This window comes from Magallana gigas, chromosome 2 (assembly GCF_963853765.1).
Source record: "Magallana gigas chromosome 2, xbMagGiga1.1, whole genome shotgun sequence".
Taxonomy (NCBI): Eukaryota; Metazoa; Mollusca; class Bivalvia; order Ostreida; family Ostreidae; genus Magallana; species Magallana gigas.
Window position 1 is genome coordinate 744,076 of NC_088854.1, and position 14,914 is coordinate 758,989.

The 14,914-nt window shown below is 36.3% G+C and overlaps 2 protein-coding genes across 2 annotated transcripts in view; both read left to right on the forward strand.

The window, feature by feature from the left end:
* LOC105330153 (THO complex subunit 2) overlaps positions 1-7,785 on the forward strand; it is a 32,904-nt gene extending 25,119 nt beyond the window's left edge. The window contains exons 34-41 of the mRNA XM_066074397.1: positions 656-932; positions 1,299-1,345; positions 4,172-4,210; positions 5,420-5,473; positions 5,759-5,822; positions 6,220-6,305; positions 7,061-7,137; positions 7,518-7,785. Of these exons, the coding sequence (XP_065930469.1) occupies positions 656-932; positions 1,299-1,345; positions 4,172-4,210; positions 5,420-5,473; positions 5,759-5,822; positions 6,220-6,305; positions 7,061-7,137; positions 7,518-7,548 (675 nt within the window). The 3' untranslated portion in view covers positions 7,549-7,785. The remainder of the gene's footprint in view (positions 1-655; positions 933-1,298; positions 1,346-4,171; positions 4,211-5,419; positions 5,474-5,758; positions 5,823-6,219; positions 6,306-7,060; positions 7,138-7,517) is intronic.
* A 3,326-nt stretch (positions 7,786-11,111) lies between these two features.
* LOC105318437 (myotubularin-related protein 6) overlaps positions 11,112-14,914 on the forward strand; it is a 28,969-nt gene continuing 25,166 nt past the window's right edge. The window contains exon 1 of the mRNA XM_066074403.1: positions 11,112-11,258. Within this exon, the coding sequence (XP_065930475.1) occupies positions 11,235-11,258 (24 nt within the window). The 5' untranslated portion in view covers positions 11,112-11,234. The remainder of the gene's footprint in view (positions 11,259-14,914) is intronic.

Below are 14,914 nucleotides of genomic sequence, written 5' to 3' on the forward strand. Positions count from 1 at the left end.
AACAGTGGGACGGTGGGGTGGGGGGTTAGAACAAGGAGAACAAACGCTCCAAGGAGGAGGCTGCCGACAAGGTAAGGGGGAGGGGACTACTGTACAGTTAACAGTGGGGCGGTGGGGTGGGGGGTTAGAACAAGGAGAACAAAGGCTCCAAGGAGGAGGCTGCCGACAAGGTAAGGGGGGAGGGGACTACTGGACAGTCATCAGTGGGAGGGGATTGTAATGGATGATAGAGGAGGTGGGGGTTGTGGGGGCTTGATTGCAGATTAAGGTAAACAAACAGTTTGAGGAGGGGGATGCAGACAAGGAACACTAGACAGTTTTTAGTGGGGATGGGAGGGGAAGAGAACTAGAACAAAGTTGAGGGGGAGGAGAGAGAGAGAGAATAGGTATCAGTGGAGAAGGGGACAGATTTCATTGGGGGAGAGGACACGTCAAAGGCATAGGGGGACATATATCAGTAGAAGGAGGGGACAGATATCAGAGAAACTAACAGTTATCTTAGGAAAGGTGCAGATATCAGTGGAAAAGTTGGCAAATGTCAGTGTGAGAGGGGAAAGATATCTGTTAGTTTGTTAAGTTGTTCATAGTTTTTTTGGCACGGTGTCACTTGGTAAGATTAAAGTGTTATGTTGACTTATCCGAAAATTCTTTTTAGGTTGAGGTAAAAATTCGAGTCAAAGAAGAAGCCCAGGAGTGGACAGAGAGAGATGTCAGGGACATAAGGGAAGGTCACGACTTCAGCCATGGTGACTTCAAGGTCAAAGAGGAGAAGCTGGAGAAGATCAAGATCAAAAGGACACACAGTCCGTCAGAGGTCAAGGACAGGGATCACAAGGACCACCGTCTGGAGCGGGCGTCCAGCATCGGCTCCCAGGAAAGTCGCGGTTCGTGGCGAAGTCCCGAAGGGTCGACCAAGTTACACGAAGACAGAGGTGTGTATTACCATACAGTGGTAGATTAAATGACATGTCAAATATAGAGTGGAAATCACTCAAATTCTAGGGGACTAATTATTATCCATTGTAAATTTATCTAAGGTTATGGGTAAAGTACTTTTTGGAATACTTTGTATGGAAAATAAATAATGGCTACATTTCATAATCAAATGACAATAAAGACTGAGGAGGAAATTTTTTTGATGAGGGCCCATTAAATCATCCACAAAAACAGAGTGTTCACAAATTCTAATGATAAACACTTACAAAGGTTGACTCTTCAAGTTATTCTGTATGCATGTATTAATAGCTGTAGAATCTTTTGTGATAGGATTCTCATACAACTGCGGTGTTTGTTTTCAGATACAAAACGTCGAAAAGTGGAAAGTGCTTCAGCTTCGGGGTCAAAGGTTAGTATGAAGGAAGTCAACTCGTAATAATGGTGTCTTCTTGTGTTGAGCTGAGAGCAGTGCACCCTGGGAAGGAAGGCTTGCTGTATGTGGAAACGTCGGTATTAATCCCTTGTCAGTTTTTAAGTTTTTAGGGTTTATGCCTGCCATGTATCAGATTGGATGGGAAGCCGGATTACAAGATAATTGAGATATTGATGTCGGAAGATCATTGCTGATGAATCCCGAGAATCCTGTTTTTAAGGAAATGGAAATGTTTGTTGTATTTTATCCTGTGATCTGAGTGAAATGTATTAGATGTAGAAGGACTGAAATATTTATATTGGTGATCAGAAAGTATGAAGAAAGTTAAAATATGAAAAGACATTTATGAATTTAAAGAAATCTTTGCATTAAGGTCGGCCAATTATTTGGGACCAAGGTTGTCCATACTGAAGTGTCTCATGCAGTTTGTTCCACCAACCATGATCATCTTCTTGCATTCAATCTTGTTTTGTCTTTAATGTTGGGGAAAGGAGCATATGCCACAAAATTTCTGTCTGTTTTGTTGTCCTGGCCTGTAGCGATATCAAATTCCAATGTTTGTAAAGAAGCCTAAAGATAAGCATTCATTGTCCTGATTTTTCACGTTCAGAGCCAACTTCAACCAATGAATCCATATTGATTCTGTATGCAGGGAGTTTTTAGAGACGAGGCCTCATTGTAGACAAGGATGCCACACATCCAGACCAGATAACCCTCTACCTTTTAAAATCGTGTCTCAAATGTCAAATATGTAGTATTGCCACTTCAGTTGGAAGTTCCAGCCATGATTGTATTTCTAAAAGGTCAAAAAACATAGGATTGCCACATCCGTTGAAAATTCCAGCTAATGTATGTCTTAAAAAGTCAAAAATTTAGGATTACCACATCAGTTGAAAATTCCAGCCATTGTATGTTGTCTAAAAAGTAAAAGATGTAGGATTGCCACATCTGTTGAAAGATCCAGCCATTGCAATCCATATCCACAGCTATAGAGAGATGGTGCTGCTGTTTGCTGTAATCCTTTGCCAGTGTCTTCCTGCTGAGCTTAAGCCAGACCTGTCATCCTTTCGGAGTCGTTTTCATTCCTTGGAGAATTTTTACATATGGAGGAAAAGAAGTCCCAGCCTTGTAATTGATACTCAAGTTCTCTTCTTTGTATAGTTTTAACCTTCCATGGAGCTCAATGCCTGTTTATTAGAGAGGATCCGTAGTCCCAGTCTTGTAAATGTAGAACTTTATTTTCCATGGATTACAATCATTTCAACACCGTCCTCTCACAACAGAAGAGTTCTACCCCCTGTCTACTTCTCAGTCTGTCTGAAGAACGAACCACAGCAAATCTAGACCAAGCAGAGTTCAACATTCCAGCAAGCGTATGTGTGATGTCCAGACCGTGATGTGCCATATCTGTTGATTGAAGAAATTTCTTTGGTTCATTTAGAATCGGACCATAAAATTGTGTTGTGATAAATTTGGAATTCATGTTGTGTAACTATGCATTATGAACGGGCTTTATTCAGAAATATCAGTGCTATATAAAAGGAGAAGTTTAATCGTGAAATCCATAGTGAAATCCAGAGCTGAAGAATGCAGTTAAATTTTTAATTGTTATTGGTGCTGTGTGTAATACGTGGTGTGATCGTCTAAGAAATATATCTTCTAATCATTGCCTATACAAATTAGATCTCAGTGCATAGAAAATCCACATTTTATATTTGAATTTTAAGATTTTTGTTAAGATATATTTTTAAACTTTGACTTTGTAAAGAGTTTACCTTTGTTCATAGTAAAGATCCCTACTTGGTCTTTATGTTAATACTTCCTAATTCAGACTTCATTACCAGTGTAGATTTTTCACTTATTTGATGGCAGCAAAGAAACATTAATGTTATCATATGAACATGATAAATGTTGTAATACTCTGTGATGGAACTGAATACAGTACACTACCTAGGGAAATCAGCAGAAAAACAAGTTTAAAACATTTGAAAAAATAAGTATAACTTAAGCTGAAATAACATACGTTTTCAAAGATTTTTGTATAATGTACTTGGTATAGAAAAATATTTTCATATGCCTCTGTAATAAGTCAGTGTTTTGATAAGTTGTGGGGTTTTTTTTTTTACCTGTATAACAAGGATTATGATGTTAATGTTTTAATACTGTTGTAAACATTTAGTTCAGAAAGATAAGAATTTCATCTTTTCAAAATTAATGATGTTTTTGTATTCAGAAAAGTGTTGTTTTTTCATAAAATGAAATTTGTTGAAGTTACAACAAAGTGTTAAAATGTTTCCCTTTCTTTCATGTTCTTAACAGAATTATTCCAAATGCATGCAGCTTATTTTCTTAAAAGAAATCAATTTTTTTATCATTTAATTCTCTTCTGTAAAAGACCATGATCTGCATTATATTTCTTAAAGTGATGTATTCTTGGAAAAATCAGGAGATGGGACAGAACAATCTGGACAAATAGGAATTATGTATTATTTACAATTTCTTAAAAAAATTTCCTCCTTTTGATTTCGAAACTTAGTGGTAAAATTCAAAGAGTGTTCTTTTAGAAACACTTCTTTTAGAAATTATCATAAAATAATGTAATGGTGTTTTTTTTTGGAAGAAAGAATGTTGATGTCTACAGACCAATGTTTTAGGAGTGGGGTTGTTATGTGATGAGGGGGTAGGGATTGGGGGTGGGGTGATTGTAGTGGCAGCATGAGGCGTCTGTGGTGGCCCCAGGTGACCGGTGGTGCCAGGAGACACCTGGCTGAATTGTTCTGATTTCTTTTTCTTCTTCACCAGGACCGTGATCACAGCGAGACTCGGGAACGCCCCAGAAAGGTGAGTGGTCAGTGCGCAGCGCAACAGGAGACAGCAATGGGCAAGGCCAAAAAAACATGTGAATTGATTCTCAGGCACAGTCGCATTGATTTATTTTACTGCCAGATCGCAAATTTTGTAACGAAATTAGATAGGGCCTGAGAACCAATACATTACTTTTTTTGCCAAAATGAACACCTGCTGTAACTAGTAATGCATCAATGAATGCACTTTGTAACCTTCTCTATTGTCATGGCTACAGGTTATTTTGGACACATGAACCAAAAATTTAGTTCATTGGTCGATAAAATGCTTTTGTGTAGATTCCTGTCAGTGAATGATTATAGCGCACTTGAGCCAAACTTGTCAAAATTTGATCGCTGTCATCATAAACTTTACAATTTCATCTAGTTCTTTAGAAGTACTGGGTCAATTTTAACCGAACATGAAGGGATGTTAAATTCTTTTATAGGAGTAAATGGAGAAAAATCTTTTAAAATCTTCTATGAAACCATTTGGCCAGAAAAGTTGAATTTTGTGTAGAAGGGTCCTTAGGTACCAGTAGTTTAGATTCAGGTTTGATTTAGCTGTGAGTCCCAAGAGTGTGTGGGGGCCAAAATGGGGAGTTACATTTTCTTGTAGGAATAATCAGGGAAAAATCTTCTCAAAAATCCTTTGGCAAGGAAAGTTAAAGCTTGTGTGGAAGCATCCTCTTGTAATGTGGATTAAGTTTTGTTGAATCATAAATTATGATTCCTGAGGGTATGATGGGGCCACAATAAGGGGTTGATTTTTTTTTACCTAAATACGAATAGAGAAAAACGTTGGAAAATCTTCATTATACCATTTGGCCAGAAAAATTAAAACTTGTCAGGATTTTTTTTTGGGGGGGGGGGGGGGTGCTGTCGAATTTTACATGTGAATTTATGCTTAGGAAAATCCTGATAAAAAATATTCAGACTTTGAGACTGTGAAAATGATTTGAATTCAATTTTCATAAGTTTGAAGTTTCTTGGGTACCATAACACTATTGGACAGAAATTAGTCAAATTTCACAGAAGAAATTTTCTAAAAATGTATGGGACCAGTCATTTTATTTTACTAATACACTTATTGAAGCATTAACATGTGCACAGTACTTGATACATGTATAAGCAGCAATAGCTATGCCCAGAGTCGGTAAATGTAACGATTGATTTTGTGATTGATATGATTGCCTGTATTACACAGAGTCCGTCAAACGAGAGAGAGCGGGAGAGGAAGGACAGGAAGAGAACCAGTCTGGTAAGACGGCCCGAATTTACTCTGCTCTTCTATCAGCATCTTATGATTATTTAGATATTCCTAAACATGTCGTTTGATCTTTAAAATTAAACAATTTCAATCTTGAATGGTTTAAAGGGAAGATACCGATATATTGTTTAGAATTGCCAGCAACTGTTCTTGATAACTTTCGTATTAATTATTGAACCTCCTGAACTGAAGAAATCCAGCAGTGTTTAGTACATTCCTGAGTAATTAGTAATACATGGCCTCCTGATGATAATTTCTTGTTTATTTCTTGGGTAGGATTACGCAGATGATAGATGTGAGGGAGAGGTGAAACGAAGGAGGAGTGCAGAGCCCCAACACAGTGAGTTTTAAGTCAAATTCTTTACCATAAACACTGCAGCCTAAGCAACAATTCTTTACCATAAACACTGCAGCCTAAGCAAAAATTCTTTGTCATAGTGCCAAATGCTGTACCATGATCATAGCATATGTTTGGATTGACACTGGGGCCCCATTTCCTTGTATATAGATATTTTGATTCAGTCAGTTGTAAAAATATCTTTTTCAAAATGTCCTACTTTCCTTTATACATATCAGACGATGGGCTCCATTTCCTTGTGCACGTGTACCGTACATGTATAAACATACAAAATATATATAACAAGTTGGTTATAAAAAAAGAATTGTCAGTGTATTGGCTCTGTATATCATTAAAAGCTTATTAAAAGGTTGTTTAAAATCTGGTCTCTTTTAAACAGGTCATTCCAGTTCCAGAATTAATGGAGATTCCGACAAACACAGCAAGCGGGAACAGTCACGAGACAGGCTGGACGGCCATGCAAAGGTTAAGGTCATAGATGTGTTCAGGATTTTGCCCAGTTTAAATGAAAGCGTTAAGAGAAATCTACATTCTCATTAAAGAGTAGTCTCCAATGATATTTGATAGAGATGTCTAGACAGTCTTATCAAAGCTAAGAAGAACATGCATCTAAACCCTACCTAAAAAAGTGTAGAGAAGTTTCTACATCCTTAATCAAGCTGCTAAGAGAAGTATCCATATTATTGCTGAGAGCATTCTCTACACAATCTCTAAAGCTATGTATAGATTTATCTACACCCTCTACAATGCAGTATAGAGAAGTCACCACATTTTATGAAAGCTAAGAAGATATGTCTCTACATTCTCACTTAAAATATGTAGAGATATCTTGACATCCTCACTTGGGCTGTTTAGAGAAGTTTCAGCATCCTCACTGGAGCTGTTGATGATTTTCTTCATCTTCATTTCAGCTGTTATAATATATTTGCAAATATGTTTCCTTATATGAACCTATAGAATTAGCGCTCACTAAATATGGGTAGAGAAGTATGCAGCGAAACACCACATCCTCTCTAAAGCTGAGTAGAATAGAGAGGTCTCTACTTTTTCTCCAACATTGTTTTTAGAGAGGTCTCTACATCTCTCAAAAGTTGTGTAGAGAAATCTCTAAATTTTTCTCTAAAGCTGTTTAGAGAGTATAAACCCTAATTCTTTGACATGTACCAGTATGTATGTAATGCTGTGAAGACAATTGAACATGTAGTATGTGTGTTTTACAGGAGGAGGCTGCAGAAGACGGTCCACACAAGAGTAAGTCCAAGGAGAAGAGTAAAAACAAGGACAAGACACGCGACAAGTATCCTTGACAACCATCTATTAAACACTTTATGTAAAACACTTTAGTATAGACAAGACGTACTAATAACACGAAATCTCAAAACACAATACGACATTTGTAAACACCGAAACAGAAGGAAATATTTAACCAAGATATACTTTGGTTTAAATCTTGGATATCATTCTTAAATAACCACTGGTATACTTAAAGCCCAAAAAGAAAACCCAAACAGGAGTCAAATTCGCAATAAAAAAGAATTTTCAAACTTCTTTAAGTGACTGATCAAAAGAAACGGAAGATAAAATATTGTTTTATCGATGATCTGTATAGCCATAACCATGCGTCATCATACAGGAGAGCTTTAGTGAGAGGGCAGGGTTTTCCTTAACTGTAACCAGATCTAGTTCGTCCAAGAAGAGCAAGAAGTGAGGCCCAGTGTGGAGCTAGAGAAGTGCTAGAGTTATAGACACTGACCCTGACCCGCCGTACCCCACACTGTGGTCTGAACCAGACACAGTGGGGGCGGGTCCACTCATTTTATACAACCTAGAGTTGTGTATTCGTTATTATGTCTGAAACAGACAGAAAGTCTTGTAAAAATTATGTTTTTATGTAAAAAGTGAAGAACAACTGTATACATGTTGATAAAAAAAATGCAAAAGCAAATGTTGGGTGTTGTGTTGTTATTATGACCTGCCACGTAGCAAAGGCCAGAACATTGTAGTGTTGTCACAACTATCCTCATTCCTCCTGGCTTTGTCTTTGTTACACTGCACGGTTAGCTCAACAATTTCAAAGAAAATATGGACAGTTTCTTCGAAATTTTTAGGTTGTTGCACAGTATAAAGCAGAGGTAATTTACAAATACAAAAAAATCAAATTAACAAGAAACAGAACACCATCATCTCTGTGTGGCTGAAAAATGCAAGGGACATTTACTTTCCAGGCCGCAGCGCATAGCTGCTTGCTATAAATGTTCTCTTAAAATCAAAGTGTATTGTCAAAATCGTTAAAAAGCCAGGAAAACGTCAGATACGTTATACCAGTCGTAATGAATTTGTACGAGAAGGCAATGATTACGGAAGACTAGCAATATTTTAAAACAAAGATAGAGCTGACATATTGTGGGGATTTATTGTACCAGCATCGTTCACCGAATCGGCTGAGCTGTTATATAGAAACCTCAAATGGTCGAACTCCTTTCTGCAATCCCCCCACCCCGTCATTAGAACGTGATTAAATTACGTCATCGGTGTCTGAAGTTCAATGTCTGGTAAAAAAAAAAATCTTAGTTTAATTAGTTTCCATTAAGAACCTCCACCCCACCCACTTCTCCACCCTATCCATCAAAACCACAGGGACCTGACGTGTATTATTAGGTACAGGTTGTTTTTTTTTTATTATGAGAAAAATATATAAAGCCAAGTGCCTGTGATCAAAACTTAATTAATGCGATGAAGAAAAAAATGGCCCAAACTCTATTATCGTACTTCTAGTATTTATTACACAAATAACATTTTGTTCGTTTCATAAACTAAAAAAAAATGTTTATATAGTCAATAATGTAAAGTGTCGTGTACAAAATAGACCTTTTCGTGTTGAATGCCAGGCAACAACTGTTAAGATTCTTTATAGTCTCTATCGTATACAAAGTGAGCCCTTGGATAGAATGAACTTTTTAGGTTCTGTAGTCTTTACTCCACTCATTTAAAACCATTTGAATTTATAGTGTTCTATCTTTGGTTTTTAGCTCACCTGAGCTGAAAGCTCTTGTGAGCTATTCTGATCACATTTTGTCTGTCGTCCGTCTGTCCGTAAACTTTTCACATTTTTAACATCTTCTCAAGAAATACTAGGCCAATTTCAACCAAACTTGGCACAAATCATCCTTAGGCAAAGGGGATTCAAAGTTGTGAAAATTAAGGGCCACACCCGTTTTCAAGGGGAGATAATTAGAAATTAATGAAAAATTTCGAGAATTTTTCAAAAATCTTCTTCTTAAGAACCAGAAAGCCAGGAAAGCTGAAACTTGTGTGGAAGCATCCTCAGGTAGTGTAGATTCAAAGTTGTGAAATTCATGACCCCCGGGGGAAGGATGGGGCCACAATGGGGGGTCGAAGTTTTACATAGGAATATATAGAGTAAATCTTTAAAAATCTTTTTCTCAGAAACTAAACAACCAGGAAAGCTGAAACTTGTGTGGAAGCATCCTCAGGCAGTGTAGATTCAAAGTTGTGAAATTCATGACCCCCGGGGGTAGGATGGGGCCTCTATGTAGGATCGAAGTTTTACATAGGAATATATAGAGTAAATCTTTAAAAATCTTCTTCTCAGAAACTAATCAGCCAGGAAAGCTGAAACTTGTGTGGAAGTATCCTCAGGTAGTGTAGATTCAAAGTTGTGAAAATCATGATCCCAGGGGGTAGGGTGAGGCCACATAGGCGGGGGGGGGGGGTGTGTTAAAGTTTTACATAGGAACATATAGAGTAAATCTTTAAAAATCTTCTTCTCAGAAACTAATCAGCAAGATTATTCTTTTATAATTGTTAAAACTTTGGCTCCAGGACAATTCTTCGGCCTCACAATTAGGTTCAGAGTTTGATGTAGCTAAATATCCCATATATAAACAATTGTAAAGGATCTTTTTGAGAACTGCAATACTCAGCATGTGATATGACTATAAAATTGAAGCAGGCAGCTATTTTTTCATTAGAATCTTTTTGTATTACTGTATTGAGTTATTGCCCTTGATTTATTGATTCTTGATTATTTTAATTAATGCATCCACTGTTAACCAATTATTGTGATGATTATTTTTATACAATAATAGATATTCAATGTATATAAGTTGTTCTGCATAAGAAGTTTTGGGTTAGGCCGGATTAGTTTGTTTATTTTTGATTTCCAATTTTTAGATACTATGAATTATTTTATGCCGGCACATATATAAAGACAGTGTCTCTTGCATTACGATGAGTGACTGTTTGGGGTTAAACTTGAGCAGGTATGAATAGATTGAGTGTCTGATCATCCCAGCTCTATTTAATCTTCGTGTTTTTTAACCTTCGATACAAAGTGTGCGGTCATTCCTGCCCTGTATCGCATTAATACAAGTGTGCAGTCATACCTGCTTGTATTGATGGTGGTTGCGGCGGAGCACTAGTGTATGGTCATCCCTGCTGGTGTTCAGGCCTTTCTACCGCAAATGTGCGGATTTCCCTGCTTGCGTTAGGTTGAGCTGTTGAGTTGCGTAGGTGTGAGGTCATCCCTGCCTGCGTAACGTTGAGTCCCTATATACATGTGCAGCCCGGCGGTGATTGAAGTCTGCTCTTGTAAATATTGGCAGCAATCAGGGCTATCCGAGTTCCAAGGGGGAAAATGGATTTTATTTATACAGGATCTACATGTATTATTGTACATTGTCCAGATTGTTTGTATTATGACTCCATTAAGCTGACTTTATCATGCCTATTGTTCCTCAGGTGAGCGATGTGGCCCATGGGCCTCTTGTTATAATAACAGGCGCTTGTGATATACATAAGGGTACAGTTGAAAACCAAATACAAGGAAATAATCTTATTCTAATTTTATTCTAAAAAGAAATATTTTAAACGTCATACGCCTGTGCCAAATATAAACTCCTGTGTACACCGAATCTCCATTAACTTGGCAAACACTTAAATTGTCTATGATGGAAATATAACAAGAACGGATTTATTTACTTTCGTGCAGCGTAATTTTTAAAAAGATTATATTTTCATACGAAAAATAAAATGTAACGTTAGAAATCATAAAAATTCGATATTTGGCTTGTATGTGCTTTATTTAGTTTAAATTTTCAATATTGAATATAACCATACAGGCGCACTCAAATGGATTAAAATGCAGTAATGGTATTTTTTCTGTTGAAGAAAACCTGACTCCATATTTTGTTTCTTTTATTTTAAGTCGGAAATAGATTTACGAATGTTTTAGCGGAACATTTTGCTTGTTTAGACAGGTTCTCTCCTTTAGTATATTGTTACATCCGGAGGAGGAGCAATGGCGTGTTGACACATACATTATGCTGTAATTACTCATCTTAATTGTCCATAGATTTGTTAATTAACCTAAGAATGGAATCGATCCGAACGCCAAAGGTATAATTATTGCATCAATGTATTTATTTATGTCTGACAAATACTGCTGAATCATGCAACACTTACCGCTTACCATGTGTCTGCTATAATGTGTCATAGTTGACAAACTAATGCAGTTTTAAGAAAATCAGGTTGACTGTAAAGAGTGGCGATAAAGACGATCAATCATTGTTGAATAATTTTAACGTAAACTTAAGAATACGAAGAGCGAATTTGAATCATATATTTATGGAGAGTTGTTAAATTAAGCCATAGAAACAATATGCTTAATTTGTATTTTAAGCATGTGTCATTAGTTCTAAATATACATTTGAATAAAATGGAAAAAGGGTTTAATGTCAACCAGCAGTTACACCTGAATGAATTGAAATATACCCCAGTAGTTATCAAAGATACTGAAATCATGTGAACTAAATTATAATTTCATTACCTGATAGGAGATTTTTCAATATTTAGAGTAATTATGGCCAGACCTTAGAACTTTTAGGGGACAGCTGGACCAATGTGGACAATTAAAATGGTGATGTGCAGGTGAACAACTCAGACACCTCCTGATGCAACCCTCTCATGTCACCTTTTTACTTGAATGCTGCTTGGAATGGCATCAAATAGCAAGGCATATTGAGTATAAAATTCTGTAGAATGTCAGAGTTCTAGCTACCGTTGTGGTTGATAGAATTTAATGAAAGCATGGCTCTACAGATACACCACAAGACTAGTAAATTTGATAATCTACAGTAATCTAGCTTGAATGATCCCCATGGCAAAGTGGAAGGCATTTATCAAGCAGTTCCGTAACCTTTACATTTTGCATCATTTAGGCAGTTTCCTAACCCTTCTTAACTGCTTTCAATTTCATACTCACATAGTAAAAATAAACAGTTTTCTTTACCTAACCAGTTCATAAGCAGTTCATATGCAGTTCTTAAGCAGTTCAAAGGCAGTTCATAGACAGTTTTTCAAAAGCAGTTTATTAGCAGTTATTTTCCTTGACTTTGAATTGTTTACTTAAGCTTGCATCTGATATTTCAAATATATGCAATTACATAATGCTAGTAAGTAACACCTCACATAGGATCAGGACAGGTCTATATTATGACATGTCTCAAACTAGATTGTTGGAAGTCGCCTGTGAGGTTTTTAACCGGGTTTTCCGGTTATTAAAATGGTGAAAATGGCGGGCGGGCGGGCGGCTGCCAAAAGGGTACCCTCATTGTACGGATAACTCCTCCTACAGTTTTCAAGATAGGAAATTGTTGTTTTGCAGATCAATTGTACATATATCAGAGGTGTGCATATTGCTAGGATTTTGATTTCTGATAATTTATGAAAAAAATACCAGCTTTTGAACTTAGTCAATTTTTGGCAAAATATTGCATATAGGGTACCCTCATTGTACGGATAACTCCTCCTACAGTTTTCAAGATAGGGAGTTGTTCTTTTGGAGATCAATTGTACATATATCATAGGTGTGCATATTGCTAGGATTTTTATTTCCGATAATTTATGGAAAAAATACTAGCTTTTGAACTTAGTCACTTTTTGGCAAAATATTGCATATAGGGTACCCTCATTGTACGGATAACTCCTCCTACAGTTTTCAAGATAGGATGTTGTTGTTGTGCAGATCAATTGTACATATATCAGAAGTGTGCATATTGCTAGGATTTTGATTTCCGATAATTTATGAAAAAAATATCAGCTTTTGAACTTAGTCATTTTTGGCAAAATATTGCATATAGGGTACCCTCATTGTACGGATAACTCCTCCTACAGTTTTCAAGATAGGGAGTTGTTCTTTTGGAGATCAATTGTACATATATCATAGGTGTGCATATTGCTAGGATTTTTATTTCCGATAATTTATGGAAAAAATACTAGCTTTTGAACTTAGTCACTTTTTGGCAAAATATTGCATATAGGGTACCCTCATTGTACGGATAACTCCTCCTACAGTTTTCAAGATAGGAAATTGTTGTTTTGCAGATCAATTGTACATATATCAGAAGTGTGCATATTGCTAGGATTTTGATTTCCGATAATTTATGAAAAAAATACTAGCTTTTGAACTTAGTCACTTTTGGCAAAATATTGCATATAGGGTACCCTCATTGTATGTATAACTCCTCCTACAGATTTCAAGATAGGAAGTTGTTCTTTTGCAGATCAATTGTACATAGGGTATATCAGAGGTGTGCATATTGCTAGGATTTTGATTTCTGATAATTTATGTAAAAAATACCAGCTTTTGAACTTAGTCACTTTTTGGCAAAATATTGCATATAGGGGTACACCATTTCACTGGATATGGGTTGACATGGATTATGGTTCACATAAAAGAAAACCCGGTTTGCTGTCACATTGACAGCTTTTCACTTGTTATTAACCTATAACTGCTTATACAGCAAAGACTGCTAAGAAAACTGCTTAGAATAACTGCTTACACTTTAACCTAAAGCAGTACTGAACTGCCACTAAAATCTTACTGATCTGAACTGCTTAAAAACTGCCTAATAATTTGAAAACTGCCTATGAACTGCCTAATATCTACTGCTAAAATAGGCAGTTCACTTTGCCATTGGGAACAGTGACTTTTCCAGAACTGAAATTTTATGTACCTGCAGTATCCTCTAATCAATTAGTTTTTTACCATCATGTACAAATATGGAAAATAGCAATGACCACCCATGCAAAGATTGTCAAATTATCAGATTTTATCTGATATATAAGAACTGGTTTTTCATGTCTTTTTATTAGTGTAGCATTTGGTATGAAATGTAATTAAAACAAGCTTGTGCATGGTGTCACAGAATTTTTACTACCAGCATTTAATTTGACCAGGGAGCTGGGACACCCAACCCAGCTGTATCAACATGTCCTAGTGATATTCTTTGAGAGAAGTCTCCAGTTAATTGTACTTTTAGATGTTTAGAATATCTGTTCAGTATTCTGCTTCAAAATCATAATGCACCTACTCTTGAACACAAGTTCAGAAGTGGTGTTAGAGTAGATGATTTTTTCTGAACCAGGGATTCTGGTTTTTGAAACTGGAGTTATCTTTCTTGTTCAAGAGAAAAACATTTGAGAGTAGACTAAAGATGAAGGATTATGATGGTTGCAAGATGATTTTTAGGCGGCATTAGGTGCAATTGAAATATGGAGATATATAACAAACTTCAAGAGGTTTGATTTTATCGGACACAGTTGTTGAAGATGACACTCTGGGGACACTTCTTATAGACTTCCTGCTTGTGTACTACTTGTACTATGGATATACATGTACTAGAGCTCGATGAGGATGAAAGCAGCCAGTATATATATGTTCTCTGTTCATGACCTAGTTTTCTTACTATTTTATATGTGTTGAATAACAGTTTTTGTAAACTTAGGTTGTAATCTAAACCAGTAGATTAAAAAATCATTGATAAGTTTTCTGCAATTTAAATAGAATTTTTTTAAGAGAAACTAAACCCAAAACAGGTAGAATTTTAGAGAAGAGAAAACGAAAACCTCTTTAATTTTCAATAACTTTCAGAAGGTGAAATTAAATTTACTTAATTATTCAGAAAAAGAAGTGGAAGTAACAAATAGCAGTAAAAGAAAGGGGGGGGGGGGTCATAATGACATTGGTCCTTTATATAGAGGCTAGTAGAAGG